Source organism: Oncorhynchus keta, chromosome 35 (genome assembly GCF_023373465.1).
Source record: "Oncorhynchus keta strain PuntledgeMale-10-30-2019 chromosome 35, Oket_V2, whole genome shotgun sequence".
NCBI classification, from domain to species: domain Eukaryota; kingdom Metazoa; phylum Chordata; class Actinopteri; order Salmoniformes; family Salmonidae; genus Oncorhynchus; species Oncorhynchus keta.
In genome coordinates this window covers 59,792,520-59,816,152 of record NC_068455.1, presented here as the reverse complement: position 1 = coordinate 59,816,152, position 23,633 = coordinate 59,792,520, and the positions used below count along the sequence as shown (strand labels likewise).

At 47.1% G+C, this 23,633-nt stretch overlaps 1 protein-coding gene across 6 annotated transcripts in view; it reads right to left on the bottom strand.

Annotated features, from left to right (window-relative positions):
• Positions 1 to 23,633, bottom strand: part of LOC118368762 (peroxisome proliferator-activated receptor gamma coactivator 1-alpha) — a 47,624-nt gene that overhangs the window by 14,645 nt on the left and 9,346 nt on the right. For 3 of the 6 annotated variants that reach the window (XM_035753135.2, XM_035753130.2, XM_052497196.1), the window contains exons 3-7: positions 8,622 to 8,816; positions 7,519 to 7,641; positions 5,370 to 6,696; positions 4,467 to 4,512; positions 4,198 to 4,271 (exon numbers count right to left, since the gene is read on the bottom strand). In XM_035753135.2, the coding sequence (XP_035609028.1) occupies positions 4,198 to 4,271; positions 4,467 to 4,512; positions 5,370 to 6,696; positions 7,519 to 7,641; positions 8,622 to 8,816 (1,765 nt within the window). The remainder of the gene's footprint in view (positions 1 to 4,197; positions 4,272 to 4,466; positions 4,513 to 5,369; positions 6,697 to 7,518; positions 7,642 to 8,621; positions 8,817 to 23,633) is intronic. The other 3 variants (XM_052497195.1, XM_035753137.2, XM_052497197.1) reach the window with 3 other exon arrangements.

Below are 23,633 nucleotides of genomic sequence, written 5' to 3'. Positions count from 1 at the left end.
ACCTCTCCACCTACACCCCCCTCCATTTCCACTCCCCACAACCTGTTTATAGACAGTGGGATAAACACAGGGGCTTGATTAAAATATTCACTTTCATTCCCGCTCCTAATCCTGATCCGTATTTTATTGCAATCTTGACAGATTCATGTAATGCTCTGTGTAACTTAATATGGTGGAGCTGCTACATGGCTCGGTTACCTCCGCCATCTCTCCCTCCCTCCCTGACCTTGGACAATCCCTTGTTCAGGAAGAAGAGAAAGCCACACATCTGCAGCGGACAACTAGAATACATCATCCTTCGAAAATATATAGCATCTCGACTTGAACCCTCGAATGTAGCCTAAAAATAGCAAAGACCTTTGGCTTCAGTTTTGAAAATCTATCACAAGTCTCCTATAGCTCAGGCTCCCTCTTTCTACTGCCAGTCAAGGTAGCGAGATATGTCAGTATTCGGAGGTACATGTTGCTATGGCGTGCCACTGTGCTGTCATACGATAGTGTCGGCTTGGCGCGAGGGAGATGTCTGACTGGTAATGGAAGCTCACTGTCTGCCGGGGTAATGGGTTGTCATTCTTCTCAGATCCCGCCTGCCTCTCCGTGACTCGTGCCGAACCTGACCCCCCCTTGACAGATTTACAGGCCGACAGATGGCAGTTATATGGGACTTCCTGAGATGGGTCTGCTTTATGGCACTGTTAATGCACACACACAAACAACCAGCGCTAGGTAGGCAGTCCCTTTCCCTCTCTCTTGTCTCTTCCCCTTCCTTTCTCCCTGCCGGTCGTCCTCTCTGGATCAATCTCTCTGTCTCTCTCTGTCTCTCATCATCTCGCTTTCTCTCACCGCCTGTCTTGCTCTTCCAGACTAATACACAGACAGACAGCCACACATGCACGTTCACACGGACACAGGCACACAATAACCGCGAACGGCCTCCCTCTCTGGAATGTATATTAGGCACTTTGAACACCTACGCTCCCTGTCTTTGCACATTTTCATGAACGCACATTACTCTCCGTCGCAGTGAATTGGACCAAGTGACAGCTATTAGTTTGAAATCCAGTGTAAGAGTATTTGATGGGACGGCTCGGAGTCAGAAAAGAGAGAGCGGGAGAAAGACACAAAGAGAGAGGAAGAATGAGAGAGAGAAAGAGCGAGACTGACACGTAACAAGTTGAGTTTCGGGGCCATTTCCTGAGTTTGGGCCGTCTAATCCGACCAGCTTATCATCTGGAATTATTATCTGGATTTGACATTAAACCGAACCGCAAACCGCCGTCCCACTTTAACAGTCAGACGTGCAACGTCGATAGAGACACAGAGACTTGATGCAGCATTTCAGAGAGAGAACTGAGAAAGAGGGCTTATGTTTATCATTACGCCAACAGAAAAGAGCGATGAAAAGGGAAGGGTGGTGCCTGAGGAACTTCTGATTCGCCAATGCGCACTAGGGTCCTAAACTAGGAGCCATTAGCGCTGTCGAAAATAAATCAGAATTCGATAAATATGCGCCTCTCAGTCAAACCGGTTGGTGATGGATGCTCGGCAGACACAAACACTTAACATATAGCCATTTTTTGTTGTTGTCTCTTTCTTATTTTTTCCCCCCTAATCTGTTTCTGTCCGGACTGTAAATTGCGAAGAGACTTCCAACCGAATGACTCTGACTCGGGGCTTAAAGAGTTGATCCTGCGGTAAGCCATGCAAATAGCAACACATAGACCCAAACCCCAGTGTCATGAGATACTGTAATTAAAGACAACACAGTGCAGAGTAAATCTATTAGTGAGAGGAGATTAGTCCTTCCAGTCAAATCTGTGGGCTCGTTCGGAGTAGTGGGGTTGCCTCAGGTTTACCTCAGTGACAAAACAATAACAACCAAGGGCCTAGGCCATAGCAAAAAGATGCTAGAGTGTACGGTTAGCGGTTTATAATCATACTATGACGACAACTCAGGCTTCTCCTTGTATTATTACTAGTACTACTACTAGCACTACTACGCCTACTACTATCATCACTACTGATAATAAAGAAAGCATTTTTCACCCCATGTCATGGAAAAGTTTCCAGCTGAAATGTTTATCTACTACTGGCCTACTATTACAACTCCTAATAAAGATATAAAAATGTCTCTCCTTGCCACGGAACATTCCCTGTCCTGAAGGTGGCCCCTCCCCCTTTGGCTTAGCTCCTTTCGGTTATCAATTAAAGAAGCATAATCTCCAGATCTACTCAAGCGGGGGCCATTGAGCAGACATTAACTCAAGGGATCACAGGGATTTCATCCCCCCCCCCGTTTCTCCATATCCAGCGCTCCCGAGTCGCTTACCGCACGGGACTAGACTAATCCTAAAGCGGAAGGGGCTCAATATCCACAAGTTTTTCCCTTCTAATTGCTTTTCCCTAATATCTAATCCCAAATCTGCAAAGGGCAGTGGGGTCAGAGTTTGTCTTTATTAACTATGCCTGGAGCAGGAGCACAGGGACACGAGGAGAATGGGACAGGGTTTAGGTCTGCTGTCAGAGGCACACCCACACGCAGTAAAAATCAAGAAATATGAACAGTTTGATTGCTCCACAGCTCTTAATTCCCATTGGGTGTCCCCTCTGACCTCTGATGCTCATATACACACAGGATTAAATGGCAAGTGGATCGAGGTCAATTGGAGGATCCCTCATTGGTGCATTGGTGTCCCACAAATGTACACCCTCTCCAACACAGGAGATGGCACCTATTGGTCCTCGTTCCCAAACAAAACGTCACCTTGCGTGTCGGGGCGTGTCTGGTGTGTTTACATCGTGGGCCCTTTATTTTCCAATCTGGTAAATGAATACCAAAAGGCAATACATTGTGAAGAAGAAGAAAAGGGCATCCATTTTGTTTTTATTGACCTGGGATGATTAATCTCAGGGAAGGAAGGGGGGGGGGGTACTGAAATAATTACCTGCATAATTCACATTCATACACAGAGAGAAACAGAGAGAGACAGACAGAGAGAGAGAGACAGAGGGAGACATAGGGAGAGAGAAGAACTGCTGAAGCCTGGTGTTTTAGCTTTGGCTGACATTCTCTTCGTCTGGCTTTTAATTACCTTTTGTCTGTAGCTTCTCACCGACACACTTAATGAATAAGTATAGAATACACAGAGATAATGACAATAATACTACTAAAAATCACCCCGCGTTGACCCCGTTTGGAAAATGTCATCCTTCCCATAAATACCAAGCCTTAACATTGGACATTACCTTCCCATGTCTCTAATCAAATTACCAGACTGTCTGACGGAAAAAAAAGAGACACAGATAATATCGGTCGAAACTGAATTACGTGGCAAAACCAATTAAAATAATAATAATGACATCAATTGTCTGTGATGTATTGGTGAGCATCACAGTCAAAGAGCATTAAGATCGAAACGAGAGAGAGAGAGAGAGAGAGAGAGAGAGAGAGAGAGAGAGAGAGAGAGAGAGAGAGAGAGAGAGAGAGAGAGAGAGAGAGAGAGAGAGAGAGAGAGAGAGAGAGAGAGAGAGAGAGAGAGAGAGAGAGAGAGAGAGAGAGAGAGAGAGAGAGAGAGAGAGAGAGAGAGAGAGAGAGAGAGAGAGAGAGAGAGAGAGAGAGAGAGAGAGAGAGAGAGAGAGAGAGAGAGAGAGAGAGAGAGAGAGAGAGAGAGAGAGAGAGAGAGAGAGAGAGAGAGAGAGAGAGAGAGAGAGAGAGAGAGAGAGAGAGAGAGAGAAAGAGAGAGAGAGAGAGAGAGAGAGAGAGAGAGAGAGAGAGAGAGAGAGAGAGAGAGAGAGAGAGAGAGAGAGAGAGAGAGAGAGAGAGAGAGAGAGAGAGAGAGAGAGGCAGTATATTAACTCTTCACAGAGAGAAGAAGGGGGATCTGCCTAATAAACCCAAAGGAGATTGGAAAGCTTAATCAATAGCGAGGCATATAAAAAATGTCACCGTGTGTCCTAGTCCTTCACCTTGAACTCTAAACTTTTATGAAACTATCAAGATGGTGTGAAAAGCCTTGAGGCAGTGACTGCAATTTAACCCCTAACTGGCTTAGTGAGAGAACTGGGGTTTTCCATTATACCACTACAAAGCAGGGCGAGCTTCTCTGTCATTTTTGTGAATATTTGCATCAATCCCCACTCCTTCATATATGGAAGATCTTCATTCATACATTTCCTGAAAACACATGAAATGCTTACCTGGGGTTCCAGAGATCTCCACACTCAATGTGCGTTCAATGGATTTGCTCTCAAACGGTGATCCCTTGTGGTCACTGAGAGACAAACGAGATTGAACACAGCATTTTACACCACACAGGAAAACGTGACTTAAATAAAAGGGCTTTGTGATCTTAGAAATGGAAATGAGAGTTAACAAAATGCCTCATTCTTGGTGCTAATTCTTTGTCTTTGTTCTTTTTTTGTTGTTTTCTGGTCTATGTAGAATGTTGAAAAACTCTTGCACTTACTTTGGAGACTCTGGGGTCAAAGGAAGTGGCAAGGTGGTTGGTTTGGCTGCAGAACACAAAGGAGCATGGGTAATTATTTAACTAGATTAGATAACAAGTTGAGGCAGAAGAGATCAGGTCCAAATCTGCAAATTGATCTCAGATTCGGGCATTATGTTACAAAACCCAACCTAGTACGATTAGAAATATGCTCTCTTGCTCTTGGTTTAGAAGAGCAAATAACCAATAGGCTTTCTCTATTGACCCTGTCCGTTTGTTTTGGTTGACTGTTCACTCTGTGAGGCAGGATGAAGTGATGGCATTGGCACATGTGTTCAGAGTACACCGTTCGACCCAGATATCCCATTCAATACAAAAAATGAAAACTACGAAAAACAAAATAGAAAACGGCACAAACAGTACACATGGCAATGGGAGGTGGTGATCCCTCCCTCCCTCCCCCCATGAAGTAATTGTCGCATGCATTTGGAACCGAAAGCAGAGGAAGAAAGGAGAGTCGAAGAAGCTTGTGCAGTTGCCTGAGGCTCTGGCTGTCTCCAACTGCAGCTAAAGATTGAAGCTCAGTTAGACATTAGAGCAGTACTCTGCCGAGACTAGCTAGGTAGACATTCAGAACACTCAGCTTGATCCAGCCAGATAGTGGTTGATTTAACAGATGCCATAATGTATCAACACGTAACACCCCTCTCCCACCTCCCCTTATGTCAATCTTGAGACAATGGTCTGTACCAATTCGAAAGAATACATTTTGGAATAGATGGTACATCTAGAAATGTATTTGCTGTTCTCGGAGTGATAGCTAGCGTCAAATTAGCATAGGGGTTAGTGTGTAGTCAAACTGGAAAGTGGTTAGAGCAGGAGAGGGAGAAAAGAGAGAGAGGGCGGGGATGCAGCGATGATTACCTAACAACAGGAGGCCCTGGTCATCGGGGTGCCTGCAGACTGCCTGCATGTGTAGGTGCTGCTGCCCTTGTGTGACGGAGGGAGTGGGGTCTGGAATTCTAGAATCTGGGAAGAGTGGGCATGGCAGGCCCAGTGAGAGCGCCATGGGGCTGCCCATGGCATCATCATCGCGGACCTCCTCCCCGAAACAGCCAGCCTGCTCCACCAGGCCAACCTCCGGCCAACCCAAGCCCAGCTCCAGCCCCAAATCTAGCCCCTGGTCTGACTGGCTAACCCAGCTGCCTAGGCCTAAGCTCTCGGCCAACAGGGGGTCCGAATCAGGCTCCTTGGCCTGTCTGAAACCCCAGCTGCAGGGATTGATATTGACAGTGCCTCTGTACTTCTCCTCCACCTCAATAGCCTGGCTGGGACACTGATCCCTCTCCAGGACTCCAGAGCTCATTCTTGATGAACTGCTCTTGCGGGGCTGAGGGGTAGTAGCGGGCAGGAGCAAGTGGGCCCGATAGCTGGCGGGCCTCTGCTTGGAGGTCAGCAACTGGCTAAGCAACGGATGCCCCGGCTCCTCCTCTCTTTTCTTTATGGTCACTGTGATGTGCCTACGCGCTGCCGCACCACGGCCATGCCCGCCCCAGCACTCGCTAGCCTGAGTGGCAGTGCCCACCTCAGGGCAACGCCCACAGCTGCCTGTCTGACCCGTCTCTCTAGGAAGGAGAGAATAAGAATGCATGTACCTAATGAACCTAGCGGCTGCCAGGCGCCCCGCGTCCACCGCAGGCTGCGGACCTGGCGGCCTTCCTTCTTCACTGGACGGCCTGCGCTCCAGTTTGGGGCGGGCATGGCCACTGCCGTTCCTACGTGTTGGGGGGACAGGAGCGGGTGCCGCCGCGGGTTCGGACTGTCCCTCAGTGCCACCAGCCCCATGAGCGCAACGACGCCACTTCCCAGCCCCCACACCAGCCACACTACACTCGCCAGCAGCCCGGCTCTCACCTCGCTGGTGATGCTGCTGCTGCTGCTGTTGCGACACGACGGACGACGAGGACGACTTCTTCTTGGAGGCGATAGAGGAGGAAGAGGAGGAGAGGGAGGAGAAGGAGGAGGTGGAGGAGGAGGACGGCGACGAGGAGGTGGAGGAGGAGGCGCCCAGCAGGCCGCCCTTGTCTTTGCCACCACCCCCCCAGGCGCTCTTGGCGTCGCTGGCTTTGGTCTGGAGGAGGATGTCGTCGGTGGCAGTCAGGTACTTGAGCAGCTCGGTGCACGGGCGCCTCACTAGACGGCTCTGCTGCGGACAGCCCCCCCTCGGCTTGCTGTTCCAGGAGATCTCCGTCTGCAGGGGGAGGTAGAACGAAAGAAAGAAAAGAGTTAAAAGAGAATAAGGAAGAGAGAGTGAGGCTCAGCACAACGGGTCGGCCCAACTGTTTGGGAGGCGGTGGTGGGAGCGCCGCCCGCCCATCATCTTAATTGCGTGGCCCCCGAGCGGCACCGCAGCAGCTCTGTGCGCTCATCCCCTGTCCTGGGGGAGCCCTCATAGCTCCATGCTCCAGAAGTGGGTGAGTCAAAGGAACAGTTTAAAAATAGACTTTTCAGGGATGTGTTAGCTCTGTGTGTGCACAACACAACAGCTCCCATATGCGCTGTTTACTAGACAACAACGCTACCAATGCATTCCAAATTATTATTATTTTTTTTTACAAAGCGCACCTTTTTCAGTAGTTTCTCCGAACAAGCGGGAGTAAACGAATGTATTATTTATGTGCTATCGTACTAAATAAAAATTGAATCTTCAAGAGCATTCATCATGTTCCAATGAAATGCGGCAAACAGCAAAATACTGGAATCACCGACTTCACTTAATTTGTATTCCTGTGCCCATTATACACCCACTAAAATAATACATTCATCTAAATGGAAAACCCATTCCCTCTACGGGGAGGGGGGTTAAATAAGACAACAGTCCCGATGCCTCGCCTGGAAAGCTGAACAGGCAATCAGCCTGTTTTTATTACGAGGCTGCAGTGGAGCAGAAGTTTAACACATTCCAAGGCCGGCAATGAAAAGAAATCTGAGAGCAGGGATGGTAAACAAACATGGAGGGGCCCTCCGGAAGCGGTGCCTTTGAAGTGAGCGAACGGTGCGACTGGGTAGCTACCTTGACAACAGCAGGTGTTGGTCTGATCCGGTGGTTGCTGGCTGCATGGTTTTGTGCCTTGTCGCCTATGTATTGATTATAGCTGAGCTGGGAGTTTGCGGGTGCCAGAAGGAGCTTCTTCAGCTGAAAACCCCCCACACAGAACAGAGAAGAAAGGGGGGTGGGAGAGAGAATAGAGAAAAAAAAAAGGGGTGAGTAGAGATTACGCAAACTGCCGTTGCCTCTGAAATTTCAACATTTCACTCAAATAAGCGATCGGAGATAGTCAACGCTTTTGTAAATGTCTGACTGAGGATGTTCGATTTATCTTGGTGTAGTTGTAACAACACAGAAGCCCTCATGAAGACAAAGCTCATTACTATCTATCAAGCAGGTCTTCTTTCTGTTTATTTACAGTGTTAAGAGGACAAGTCAATGAGAAACTATATTGCCGGGGCAGGTGTTTTGGGGTACACAACGGCCGTGCTTTACTAGTGTGGATAGGTTGGTCAAGCAGAAGCCAGCGTAAAATACAACGGACTATAACTGAACAAAATAAACAATATTCCAGGTCAAACCCCCTCAGGAAAGGCCAAATCAAAGGGGTTATTGTAGTCATGTTTTGTGTTTCGCAACAAATACACCAGTATGACCAACCTTCATCAGGAAACCAATGATGGTTTTGGGATTAGTATGGCCACTGACATTAGATGAGATGGATTTCCTTTCCTCATTACATCCCTAGCTTGATTTTCAGGCCTGTGGCATAGTGTCACCCATTCCAGACCCACCACTGTGCATGTATCATTACATTGGCGCAGCTAGCACGCTACAATGTAATTAGCACCTCACAGCTAACACTGATCAATTCGATTTGCTCTTTCATCCATGCATCTGAATCATGGCTCATCTCAGCCCACAGACAGACAGACATGCACAAGGGGGGCATGTGGGTTGGCGGCTGGGCTGCCAAAGCTGAAGGCCTGCAAGGCACACAGCCATTTTTGGTCACCGGTTGGCTTCGCTCATAGTGCCTTATCTGGTGCCGGCTGAGGCTCTGGTGAAGGGAGTGAAGGGAAGGGTGTGTGCTGGGGGATGGGGGAGGGGGCGGAACAGGGTCTTACCAAGGAGGGCTCCTCTGGTTCGGGGGTGCGCGGCGAACCGTCGGGGGTGCAGGGACAGCTCTGGTCGCTGGCATTGGTCACGTCCCCATCTGCCAGGGCCTCGAACGAAGGCAATCCGTCCTCGTCCACTGGGATGCTGTCCAGCGTTTCTGTAAGCACTGCCAGCAAGTTGGCCTCATTTTCCTCATCTATCTTCTTAGGAGGAGAAGAGAAGAGGGAAGAGGGATGGAGAGAGAAATAGGACATTTTAGTTTAGAGAACTTGCTTTACCAGCATGTGTATTTATTTGCAGAAGGGGTTGGGAGTGTGGGTGGTAACATGCTTATGTTGTTAATAGAGTAGGCCAGTTTTGCAGCAGAACGGCTTTGTTCTGGAGTCCTATTCCTTTTAAAAACACAATTCTCTCTCTGCGCACATGAGTCAGGCCTGTCACTCATATTTTAAGCATGCAGCTTACAGCACCAAAATAATATCCCCCCCCCCAAAAAAAAAATCCATTAACAAGGGTGACACGCGGGCAAAATATCTAGGGGGGAGCAGATAGGGAAGGAGGGATGTTGAGTTGCCGGAAAGGGAGCGATAGGCTTGTCAAAAATATGTTTCGAGCAATCCTCTGATAAGGCGAATTACTGCCTGTTAATGCTATATGAATGTGTTTTTTTTTAAGCGGCAAGAAAAGACAACTGATGTCCATCGAAAAGCGTGTGTGAGGGGAAAGTTGCCGTCGACATTTCTAAATAAAGTCCTGTTCTCGCCTCTTGTTCCCCTTTGAAGTGGATGTTGTGAGTTAGCTGCAGCTGTTTCCACAGTTAAAGGGGTGAAGAGAGAGAGCGAAAGAGACGGAGAGATGTGAGCTGCCTAGCATCGACAGGGGAGGTGTGTGAGAGAGAGGGGTATGGAGGAGGGAGGGGGGAGACAACAGGCACTGGAAGTTCCAGGACAAAACCCAGGGGAACCGAAAAGACAGGAAAAGATAAACAGCAATCGCCCCGGGATGCTCCATGGCGAGCCCAATAAGAATAAGAACAAATCCCTTTATGCCACACAGCAGGATTAGCATCTCTCGCCGATAGCGTGCGGCGATCATCCCGCCGAGGGGGAACCATCCCTTCAGATAGAGCCACTTGCCTACTCTGGCTTGGCTCTCTCGTGCACACAATTACCCCAGGCCGCTTGCTCCCATTCAACCCCTCTGAGTTTCCCACGATTACACACCACCGTGGATAGCTCTTCACGGGAGAAGCTTTAGAGCTTCCGAGATAGCGGCCATTTAATCTTTTTTTTCTCCTCCATTTTTTGGGAAGATGGCACAGATAGCCTAAGCATTTGCGTTAGCTAGCTGACAGTGAGGAGAATGTGAATCCAATGCCCATTCAGACAACATTCACCCTCTAACAACATGTGCTCTCAGTCATTATTAGAACATTATAAAAAGGGCCATAATTTCACAGAGATAACAAAACGGTGACTGGGGCCACGCCAGCACTGGCAGTAAACGGTTAGCAGGAAATTGCTCCCGAAGTGGTACCATGCTGTTTAATTACTTGCAAAAGAGCTTCAATTCAGCGTGCCGGAACCTATGTTGCCGTTCACAGTTTTCCAACATCCCACTTTATTAGCCGTGCACTAAGCGGGTGGGTAATAACAGTTGATACAGCCAGATCCTTTTCTCAGAACCTAACATGCACTCCTCAGCTAGAAAATTGTAACTGGGATCATTTCAGATGATCTCAAATGAGGCTTTAATGGAGAACCATCTGTTTGGATTCAACATAAACAACTTTTCACTGAAGGCTTGGGTGGCGTTTTCTTAACCTCCTTTCCAGTTTCCTCTTACCCAGTATGCATGTGCTTTGCACGTGAAATGAAGACCACTGTTTGACCGAGTGCCAGTAGAAGTTCAAAAGGCCACCGAGCCTTGTCGGAAAGGAGGGGTCTCAGGAATTGTTTTACAAGGCTCTGGTCGAGTTTCACTCGAGGTACGTGACCACTACAATCCGGTTTGCTAGACTTGAGAGGTAGCCCATGTTCCTCAAGATAACCCCCTGGGGGACTGTAATGCTGTGAAAGGGACACTTGTAAAAGCTCAAGTCGTGACGGTCATGCTACAGGCCTTGCTAAAGCTCCAGCTGGTAAGAGTCCCAGGCCAGTCAGGGGATTTTCAGGGGCTTGGGGGAAAAGAAGAGACCTGAGAAAGTGGTTCTCCTCTTGAGAGAGCCCCTGTCCAGCAAAGCCCAGCTTTGCCATGCCAGCTTAGGACCCTCCTCTCATTGCTTTACTGGACCAAAGTCAATCCACTAACCCCTTGACTCTTCACCAGCCAAAAGAACCCTGCTGGGGGAAATCTTTCACTTGGACCGATTGGGTTGAGATACTCAACCATCGGGGCTAACCTGGCGTCCTCTTTTATCGATTACCACAGCGGCTGTTGAGAGAATGAAATAGGGTTGGCAGAAGAAAAGAAAAAGGAATGGCCTCGGTGGGAGCACCATCTCTCCCATCCTGGTTAATGGACCTCACTGAATTAAAGAGATCTTAACCATCCAAGGCTAATTGTGGGATCACAATATATTAACCCGCTTCAATTCTAAAGGGTGCCATTCATGGCTGTTTTACTCCAAGCGCTTCAATTAGCCATAAAGCATGCTGGCAAGCGCCGGTAGGACTGTTTCCATCTCTCTCCCACCTCCTCCCCCCTCCCCTCCCACACCAGTCCTTCATTATCAGGCGAGGTTCTTTGTTATCAGACAGGCTGTCTTTGAAATCGTCCTTGCTTTAAGTCTGTTATTGAGTTCCGCCGAGCCATTGTGTTCCAGAGGTATTATTCGTGCCACTGATAACGGGGTGTGCATGTTTAAAAAAATAAATAAACACTTTTGAACTCTTGAGTTAAATAGCCAAATTAAATGGACTAATTGCTTCTTGAAGATTTGAAGCCTCCGAGCAATGCTCCAGGAATCAAACTTCAAGTAGACATTTGGCAATGCATCTTTCCATCTTTGAAGGAGGGGAATCAAAAAATCCACTGTAAAAGTTTACGCAATTGCAAACCTGATCATTCAATAAGACAGAGATTCATTTTATACACACTGCTGTTATCTTAAAAGGAAAGAGACTGTTACAACAACCACTCAGGGAGAAGAAAATCCTCTCATTCTAAATGGGTCATCTGTTATTGAAAGTACTTTTTATAAGGGGGAGACTGCAAATAAGGGGAGAAATAAATAAATAAAAAAGTCAGTCTACACAGACAGAAAACATTTCTTAATCAATTGGCCTGCGAATTGCTCGGGGTTAAATCCGCGCCTTGACAATTTAATTGTGCTGCTTCGTCTAGATATTTCTCTCTCTCTCTGCCCCCTCATAAACTCAAAGGCGTTCTCTCGGACGAGGTTAAACGACTAGCCAGACCTAATCAAAGCACAATCAGAAACGGAAGGGAAACCAGGCTAGGAGTGGAGAGGAGGAGAGGTGAGCCGCTTCAACGTCACAACTCCACCAAGAAAGCAGCGTTAGATTTGATGAACAAATAATGTCATTCTGTATTATTGCCCCAGATTTCAGAGGAAATAAATCCAAGTCAGAAGCCACTAAGGCGTTAGTCGAGCTGACAAGTCAGCTGGTCACACAGGCGCAACATATGGCAGGAGAGGGGGGAGGGAAAGGGGCAATTTTATGCTTGGTCCGGCAATACGGTGCGGAGGCTCCGTACGGAGAGTATGACACAATTGCGGAGGATTGCGGAGGCCAAATCAAGCTCTGTACGGTGATGCCATGGACCTCCCAAATGTTGTAACAATGTGGAGGGCTCTGTATAGCTCTGCATTTACATGATTGGTTGATGGTAGGTGGGGGCAGTAGGTCCTTTATAAACACAAACTCACTTCCTTGACAACTTCCATGACAATAAACATGGAGAACCTTGACAAAAGGCTATAAGAACAAGTTTGCAAACGTAAACATCTTCATGATACCGTGTGTAGGGATTTCAAAGACACAAAAATTAGGGGAAGAGAGATCGGGGAGGTAGTGGCGATGGAAGGGGACGCTTGCCACAAGAAGTGGAGGCAGTTGCAGGACAAGTTCGGAAAACAAAATGTTTTAAATGTTTGAAGTGGAGATGCAGGTGAGAAAACGGTGCCATTTGACTTCATGCTGTCTTGGCTGAGCTCCTATATCAAGCACCGGGAAACCGACTCCAATATCTCAGAAGAGGTAAGGTCTTGTCTTTAAATTTTATCCGGCTGCTTGTAATTTGCTGGCTGGCTATAGAGGTTAGCCCTGAATCAGTGCGACCGGTGCATTTTAAGTGGTGCAGACCAATTCATTGGATGCCACACTCTGCTCTGCGGAGGCCGCATCGCCGTAAATGCTGTACGGCCACTGCAGACGCCGGTTGGACCATGAATCGGATTTAAGGTGCAGCACGATGCACTGGAGAGACAAATCGTGCAGCCAACAGAGACGGCCAGTCATTTAGCGCAGGGAGAGAGAAGGTGATCGTAACCTATAGGAACGACACAATACATAAGTGCTGTATATATCATTATTGTGTATGTGTGTGTCTGTGTATGTGTGCATACGTGTGTGTGTGTGTGTGTGTGTGTGTGTGTGTGTGTGTGTGTGTGTGTGTGTGTGTGTGTGTGTGTGTGTGTGTGTGTGTGTGTGTGTGTGTGTGTGTGTGTGTGTGTGTGTGTGTGTGTGTGTGTGTGTGTCAGGCTGCACTGTCTTTCTCAGTGTTACGAGTCATAAAACAAAATATTAAAACTGTCAAATTTGTCAAGGCCATGATTGGCCCGGTAACAGATGTCAGCGCTGAAGGCCAGTCTCGTTTTACCGTCTGGCTACTGGAGTCAACGGTGCATCGGATTATTCAAAGTCCATTTCCCAAGCAAACGATCCCAAGCAAGAGACCGGGGTCTGCTTGCTTTGGACACAAGGCTCACCAGGTGGCATCGGTCAACACCTGAAAATGTTTGAGCCAAGACACACGCAACACACACACATAGAAAAATAAAACACACGTATACAGCCCATTTACCCAGCAATAAAAGTCTAATTCCTTGACCGTCTGGGTTTTACATACAGATAAGAGTGGTCAAAACTGTGGGTCGTCCACTCAGCTCAAATCAGACCATTTCCCTCTCTGCTGAGCTAACGCCGTAAGAGGGCTCATATCCTAGCTTGCCTAACATCTTAGCAATGTACTACTAGGGTGCAGGATTATGATCCAAGCCAGAAATCTTGGCCCTACACACAGTTTCTCAGTGATATCAGGAGTGATGTCAAGGCAGGATATCACTGTCACGTGTCACTCCCATTGACAACCAGTATGACTTTTAAACAGTGGAAACTACATTCCGGCCTGTCGGTGAAGCCTTGGACTGTGTGAGGGAGAAGTGTATGCCCCGAGGCCAGCACTGATGATGTGTCTCCTGGGAGCCATTTCAACCGTTAGAGCGCTATGAGATGAGAACGGAGAGAGCGAGAGAGCGAGAGAGAGAGGGGGGAGGGGGGGGGAGCGCAAGAGCAGAAGAAAATCCTTATGACCGATTCTCTGTCAAAGACCGTCAAACCAGACACAACTCACTCTGATTCTGAGAGTAACCCAAATGTGTTTATAAGGAAACGTCTCTTTATTCTGGTTTGTAAAAGGGTGATGGGCCCAGTCTTTGACCGACAGCTCCGGCTGTCCCACCACAACTCTTGACCGAAACTCTGACACAAAACATGCCCAGGTCTCGAAAATCTGCTGACGCCATCCTTGTCCTACGGCAATTTTTAGACTTCAGCCTTACCGGTTGTACAGTACCCCTGGGTCAAAAGTCACGGGAGTCAGCAAAAGCTACACTACCACCACAACATCATCAGCAGCCATGAAACAAGCTAGAATCCTTGCTCAGGATTCTCTAAGCAGGTGTACACATAACAGAAACAGGCAGACATAGCAGCTCGCACAATGCCAACGGTGGATCTCTAAGGAGATCAGACTGTTGGACTCCAACAAATGAGGAGATGGACACCAACAAATGAAGAGATGGACACCAACAAATGAGGAGATGGACACCAACAAATGAGAAGATGGACACCAACAAATGAGAAGATGGACACCAACAAATGAGGAGATGGACACCAACAAATGAGGAGATGGACACCAACAAATGAGGAGATGGACACCAACAAATGAGGAGATGGACACCAACAAATGAAGAGATGGACACCAACAAATGAGGAGATGGACACCAACAAATGAGGAGATGGACACCAACAAATGAGAAGATGGACACCAACAAATGAGAAGATGGACACCAACAAATGAGAAGATGGACACCAACAAATGAGAAGATGGACACCAACAAATGAGAAGATGGACACCAACAAATGAGAAGATGGACACCAACAAATGAGGAGATGGACACCAACAAATGAGGAGATGGACACCAACAAATGAGAAGATGGACACCAACAAATGAGAAGATGGACACCAACAAATGAGAAGATGGACACCAACAAATGAAGAGATGGACACCAACAAATGAGGAGATGGACACCAACAAATGAAGAGATGGACACCAACAAATGAGGAGATGGACACCAACAAATGAGAAGATGGACACCAACAAATGAGGAGATGGACACCAACAAATGAGGAGATGGACACCAACAAATGAGGAGATGGACACCAACAAATGAGGAGATGGACACCAACAATTGAGGAGATGGACCCCAACAAATGAGGAGATGGACACCAACAAATGAGGAGATGGACACCAACAAATGAGGAGATGGACCCCAACAAATGAGGAGATGGACACCAACAAATGAGGAGATGGACACCAACAAATGAGGAGATGGACACCAACAATTGAGGAGATGGACACCAACAAATGAAGAGATGGACACCAACAAATGAGGAGATGGACACCAACAAATGAAGAGATGGACACCAACAAATGAGGAGATGGACACCAACAAATGAGAAGATGGACACCAACAAATGAGGAGATGGACACCAACAAATGAGGAGATGGACACCAACAAATGAGGAGATGGACACCAACAAATGAGGAGATGGACACCAACAATTGAGGAGATGGACCCCAACAAATGAGGAGATGGACACCAACAAATGAGAAGATGGACACCAACAAATGAGGAGATGGACCCCAACAAATGAGGAGATGGACACCAACAAATGAGGAGATGGACACCAACAAATGAGGAGATGGACCCCAACAAATGAGGAGATGGACACCAACAAATGAGGAGATGGACACCAACAAATGAGGAGATGGACACCAACAATTGAGGAGATGGACACCAACAAATGAGGAGATGGACACCAACAAATGAGGAGATGGACACCAACAAATGAGGAGATGGACACCAACAAATGAAGAGATGGACACCAACAAATGAGGAGATGGACACCAACAAATGAGGAGATGGACACCAACAAATGAAGAGAAGGCCAATGGTTGGTTCCATATGCCTCTAGCAAAGGGGGGTGGACCGAACACCTAAAGCAATCCTCCCCTCCCCCAGGAGGTTTGGACTAGTCTGGCCATCTCCACTGCTGAAGACAACTGGAGCTCTCCAGTGACTAGACTTACTAGAATCTGAGGAGTGGCTTAGTCACAAGCGTTACAGGCCCAGGAGAGCCGCCGGTCACCAGACAGCTGAAGCCAGACCATGAGGAGGGTTTATATTAACAGTGTGATTAGAGAATCCACATCTAAGGCCTAACACAGAACTGCTGTTGTTTTTCGTCCCTCTCCTTCTAACAGATGGTCAGAGTGGTCAGAGCCTGTTTAATTCTTTCTTTTTATTACTCCAACGTAATTACACACCATCAAAATGTTTGGATGCTCTTTCGTGTGGTGATTTGGGTTGGGGTTCTTCTGTATTATCCAGGTTGACGCAAGAAATGGAGGTTCTTGCATTCCCACTTAGTTGAAATCGGACTTTGATTGCTTGTATCAGAAATCATTGCTTGCATCAGAAATCCCACTAGATACAGAGTAAGAGATGGGGAATATTTTCTATGCATTTTTCTAATGGCATGCAACTAGCCGTTCACTTTAGTAGACAGCTATGAAGCTGCAGTGCTAAGCATCCCTCCGTACGTGTCGGCGTGTAAACAATGGTGGTCAGTAGATGGGAAAGTGTGGGGGGGGGGGGCTCTGAAGTGCAAACCCTGTTAAATGGACATTGTCACATTACCTCCACCAAAGCATCGGTAACCGTTACCGTTACCGTGCGTGTAGCAAAACAAAAACAATGTGTGGTGTTAGTTTGCGGCTGTGTTGTCATGACATTTTCACAGAGAGAAAACATCCAAAGCTTCTCCTTTTCTCACAGAACTGCCAAGGATAATATCCGCTGCCCCCCCCCTTTCCCCTCCTGACCTTTCAGACCCTGCCAAGCTCATCAAGGGCTGCGGGCCTTTTCATTTGTCGCAGTAATATCTAAAGGAGGATCCATTCCTTAGAAAGGAGAGGGCGAGGATGAGGGTGGACAGATACTGTTATCACACAGTGGTGTTGTGTACCGGGACGCAAACGGGAAACATTTTGTATGCAGGGAAGCACACTTCTGCGTCGATTGGGAGCGTGTGCGCGTGCGCGTGTGCATGCGGGTGTGCTTCTATGTAAGCACGCGTGTGTGTCTATGTGTGTGCGCGGTGTTGGGGAGGGTATGGACCCAATATCACAAATATATGGTAATTGAAACCACAGAAATCTTTTCGGAAAATATAGTCAATTTGATTCTGTGGCAAAAGGTCACCCTATTCAATTTACACTCTATGCCGAGTACAACAAGGAGAGCAGAAAACACCTGAAAGCAAATGATCCTATCAAGCCGAGAGACCTCGGCACTTACCTACTGCATAAAAGCTATTTGCTGATTACTAAATAAATGCATTATCTTTTACCTTGACTTCTGTGCATGTGTGTGTGTTTCCCCCCAGTTGTATCTGGTCCGGGTGCTGCAGCAGGTAGGTCTTGTCCGTGCCTTGACTTTGTGAGCAGGTTATCAAGAGTCACGTTTCATCCACTTGGCTATCTGATGGCCTTTCTGGGGTGGCGACACACTCGCCAGCAGGTAAACATAAGAGGGCGCCCAAAACCCTTCAACGGTCTGAGTGGGACTATTGAGTAATACTACGTCTCTACAACTGTGGAGATACACATAGAGCAAACTAACGAGAGAAAGTCTAAGTCCTCTGCATCAATACAGATGGGTGTTAGGAAAGGTTTCTAAGATGGGACTTAAATTCATTGAAATACCCTTCGTTGAAATACCTGTCAAGGAGTAGCCTTCGCTGAAATTTATATGAATGTGTTTATTGCATGTTTATCTAGGATCATAAAATGTCATTACCACATGTAAATCCCGGGAAATTGATCTTTTCCAATCGGCTCAACCTTTATCCTGTTTGTTTGAATGTTCGATTGAGTGGAATGTCCCTGTAATTGTCAGCTGACCGCTTGCAAGCCTTGTTATTTCACTAATTGCATACTGACACACCTGTGGCCTCCTGCCTCAAGTGCTTCAGTTTCTTTAAATGGAGGATGGTGTTAAGTGTGTGAAGGTTACTGCTGATATTTATAATGATATCACCGTCTCTGTCTCGTAAATGGGGGAGGGCATCGGCCAGCTAACCTAACACCATCGTTTATGAACTCTCCAATGCTTGTACTTTCTCCCTAAGCACCTATCCACATACCTTCATGGATTTGAAGGACAATTACTGGTACATGGAAAAGCTCTCTATCCCACGCCTACACCAATCCAATGCTTTTCATTTTGTGGGGAGGAGTGAACAAGAGCACACTTCAGCAAGAAGAAGAGGGTGTTTGGATATGACGTTGCCCATTGATATAGGCCTTGTTTATTCTGCTCGGAATTGGCCAGCATTTATTTTTAATTTTTTTGTACCTTCATTTAACTAGGCAAGCCAGTTAAAGAACAAATTCTTATTTACAATGACGGCCTAGGAACAGTGAGTTAACTGCCTTGTTCAGAGGCAGAACGACAGATCTTTACCTTGTCAGCTCAGAGATTTGATCCACCAACCTTTCGGTTACTGGCCCAACACTCTAACCACTAGGCTACCGGCCGTACCATAATTGACAATACTAGACAAAATTGTCTGGGTACAAAGCCTACTCAGTCTGCCAGTTAATATAAGTAATAACAACACTAACGTGGTAATGGACACAGACAGGGATGGAGGAATAGAGGGACTTCGAGCTAGAGCTCATTAAAATTAGGTCAACAGCCCCATCGGAGGACACACACTTTTCCCAAATGTGCTTCATAACAAATGTGTGTACATCCTTCCAGTGAGAATGAACCCCCTAATCTTTCCCATAAACACAGCAGAGACACACACAGAGGCAGGCAGACAAACCCCCTCGCTTTCCCGCAAACACACACACACACACACACACACACACACACACACACACACACACACACACACACACACACACACACACACCACACACCACACACACACACACACACACACACACACACACACACACACACACACACACAGACGCAGGCAGACAACCCCCCCATCCCATTCCCACAAACACACACACAGGGGCAGACAGACAAACCCCACTCCCTTTCTCACAAAGACACACACACAGGCAGGCAGACAAACCCCACTCCATTTCCCACAAAGACACACACACAGGCAGGCAGACAAACCCCACTCCCTTTCCCACAAACACACACACACACAGGGGCAGGCAGACAAACCCCACTCCCTTTCCCACAAAGACACACACACAGGCAGGCAGACAAACCCCACTCCCTTTCCCACAAACACACAGAGGCAGGCAGACAGGCAGGCAGACCCCCCCCTCCCTTTCCCACAAACACACAGAGGCAGGCAGACAGGCAGGCAGACCCCTCCCTTTCCCACAAACACACAGAGGCAGGCAGACAGGCAGGCAGACCCCCCTCCCTTTCCCACAAACACACAGAGGCAGGCAGACAGGCAGACAGGCAGGCAGACCCCCCCCCTCCCTTTCCCACAAACACACAGAGGCAGGCAGACAGGCAGGCAGGCAGGCAGACACCCCCTTTCCCACAAACACACAGAGGCAGGCAGACAGGCAGGCAGACACCCCTCCCTTTCCCACAAACACACACACACACACACACACACAGGCAGGCAAGGCAGGCAGGCAGGCAGGCAGGCAGGCAGGCAGGCAAGGCAGACCCCCCCACTTCCCCACTCCCTTTCCCACAAACACACACACACAGGCAGGCAGGCAGGCAGACAGACAGACAGGCAGACAGGCAGACCCCCCCACTTCCCCCCTCCCTTTCCCACAAACACACACACATACACACACACACCATCAATGTCCATGCCACAGCTTTCTGCTTAGCCTTACTGTCTGTCAGTGGTAATGATTGTCAAGCCAATGTGCGTCATCCCAGCAGCCACTCACTCAAGCACAAGGAGTTACTTCAAGAGCTTTTACAACTATTCAAGGCCCTGCCTGAGCCCAAATGTTCCAAGAGAAAACACAAGCTTGAACCATAAGCATGCAGTTCGCGTAGCTCAATTGGTCTTGAACGTAGTTCCGGAATGACCAGGGTTTGTGAGTTTGACTTCCACATCAGAAGGCATACAAGAATAAGAAACACTGCACACTCTTTCGGAAGTACAAACAACCAAGACCAGCTACTTTGTAAGAGAACATTTTTTTCTATCACGCCAATTTTTTTGGTTTATTCCATCCTATTCTATGAGTAGGTCTAGGGAAGAGAGAGGCGCTAGTGCAGAAATGCTAGCTGTAGCAAGGCAGGGCTGCCGGGCTGGGGAGGGCTGCACACCTCTGATCGATATGCCTCTCCTGGAGAGGAGGATCACACAGGACTGATAGCACTTCACATCTAATCACTGAACCCACGGATTGAGAGCCTCTCTCCTTCTTTCTATCGTTCACTTGCTCTCACTCTCTCTTCAATTCACTTTCTCTCCTTTCTCTTCACTCTATTCTCTCTCTCTCTCTCTCTTACTCTGCCTCGCTCTCACTCATTCTGTTACTCTTTCTCGCTCTATACCTCTCTAAAAAGCAAGTGTTTTTAACTCCCACCCGCTTGAAAGTATACATTATTAAATAATACAGGAAGGCTTGGCTCGCGGTTTGGGTTACTGCGTGTATTTGTATGTGTGTGTGTGTGTGTGTGTGTGTGTGTCTATGTGTGCGTGCAGGGGGCTTATTGGCTTAGCATTTCCGGCCAGGGTAAAGAGAAGCGGTCCTGAAAGGCTCTTAGTACAGATTACGCTCTCGCACTAAAAATAGCCACACACACACACACACAGACAGGAACGCTATGGAAGTGCAGCGACTAGCCATTCATCACATGCAAACGTCACCACCTGGTATTTTTATAAGTTGTCTCACTCTCTTGTGTGTGCCCGTGCGCACATATAAACACCACACACTCAACACACACGCACACACAAGCTACTAGTATAGCTTGAGGAAGTGTGGGTGCCTACTTATTGCAGCAACGGCATGACAACTTTACACGTTACTCTCACTCTAAGAACAACAACAACACACAAACACACAAACAAGCAAACAACATACACACCCAACACACATTACAACCTCAAAGGAAACAAAAATACAATAAACCTGTCATGGGGGCTTCACTCCTGTGGCTGGCAGTCAGATTCTACTTTGACGGAAATGCGAGGTGGATGTGGCCTCTTCATGGTTAACCTTTACCCCCATGTCCTCATTAGAGGGTTCAGGAGGGAGACATACAGAACACTAGGTCACATAGCTGACCCCACCCGTGTTGGGACCTTATACAGTGCCTTCGGAAGGTACTCAGCCCCTTGAATTTTTCCACATTTTGCTACGTTACAGCCTTATTCTACAATTGATCAAATATTTTTTTTTTCTCAGTAATCTACACACAACACCCCATAATGACAAAGCGAAAACAGGTTTTTAGAAATGTATGATCATTTATAAAACATTTAAAACAGAAATAACTTATTTACATAAGTATTCAGACCATTTGCTATGAGACTCGAAATTGAGCTCAGGTGTATCCTGTTACCATTACTCATCCTTGAGATGTTTCTACAACTTGATTGGAGTCCACCTGTGGTCAATTCAATTGACTGGACAGGATATTGAAAGGCACATACCTGTCTATATAAAGGTCCCACAGTTGACAGTGCATGTCAGAGAAAAAACCAAGCCATGAGGTCAAAGGAATTGTCTGTAGAGCTCAGAGACAGGATTGTGTCAAGGCACAGATCTGGGTAGGGGTACCAAAAAAATCTCTGCAGCATTCAAGGTCCACAAGAACGCAGTGGCCACCATCATTCTTAAATGAAAAAAAATGTAGAACCACCAAGACTCTTTCTAGAGCTGGCCTCCCAGCCAAACTGAGGAATCGGGGGAGAAGGTCCTTGGCCAAGAACCTGATGGTCACTCTGAAAGAGCTCCTCTGTGGAGATGGGAGAACCTTCCAGACAACCATCTCTGCAGAACTCCACCAATCAGGCCTTTATGGTAGAGTGGCCAGTCAGAAGTCACTCCTCAGTAAATGGCACCCGCCATTTAACAAGGCACCTAAAGACTCTCAGACCATGAGAAACAAGATTCTCTGGTCTGATGAAACCAAGATTGAACTCTTTGGCCTGAATGCCAAGAGTCATTTCTGGAGAAAACCTGGCACCATCACCAAACATGCTGACCACACCGCTCACGTTGCAAAGTAAATGTACACATCTGTGTTATTCAATCATTGCACCCACACTGCTTGCGAGCATCAACGAGCGTCTGCGTAGCCAGGCGCTAAAATAGAACTTGGTTCTATTTGTGAAGCTTGATATGCTGCAAGTCCCGCCTCTCCCATCTCCTCATTGGTTTTTAGGTGCATATACCCATATACCCAGCAACAGTAAGCAGGCTAGTTAAATTACCATAAATGTTCAATGCTTTTCGACCCGTCCTCAAATGGATATAGTTAGTTCAGAGTTTGTTTTGATATTTCAACCTGTGTGACCTGGTGTGGGTGGATAAAATCAACATGCACGCGATGACACTAGCGTTCTGGTCAGCATGTACGGTGGATGTTTTTCAGCGGTAGGAACTTGGAGACTAGTCAGGATCGAGGCAAAGGTGCACGGAGCAAAGTACAGAGAGATCCTTGATGAAAACCTGCTCCACAGCGCTCAGGACTTCAGACTGGGGCGAAGTTTCAGTTTACAACAGGAAAACGATCCTAATCATACAGCCAAGACAACGCAGGAGTGTCTTCGGGACAAATCTCTGAATGTCCTTGAGTGGCCCAGCCAGAGCCCGGACTTGAACACAATCAAAAATATCTGTAGAGACCTGGAAATATCTGTGCAGCAACACTCCCCATTCAACCTGACAGAGCTTGAAAGGATCTGCAGAGAAGAATGGGAGAATCTCCCCAAATACAGGTGTGCCAAGATTGTAGCGTCATACCCAAGAAGACTCGAGGCTGTAATCATTGCCAAAGGTGCTTCAACAAAGTACTGAGTAAAGGGTCTGAATAATTATGTAAATGTGATATATATGGGTTTCATTTGTAATACATTTTCAAAAATGTCAGACTTTATTTTTTTTTTACATTTAAAAAAACATTATGGGGTATTGTGTGTAGATTGATGAGGAAAAAAAACATTATGGGGTATTGTGTGTAGATTGATGAGGAAAAAAAACATTATGGGGTATTGTGTGTAGATTGATGAGGAAAAAAACATTATGGGGTATTGTGTGTAGAATGATGAGGGAAAAAACATTGAATCCATTTTAGAATAAGGCTGTAACGTAACAAAATGTGGAAAAGTCAAGGGGTCTGAATACTTTCCGAATGCATTGTCTATGGTGTTGTCAGATGATACAGTTAGTGTGTTTTCCATCCATGCCCAGTACAGTACGGTTCTCTGTGTGAGATGGGACCCAAAGCTTTTCATCATTA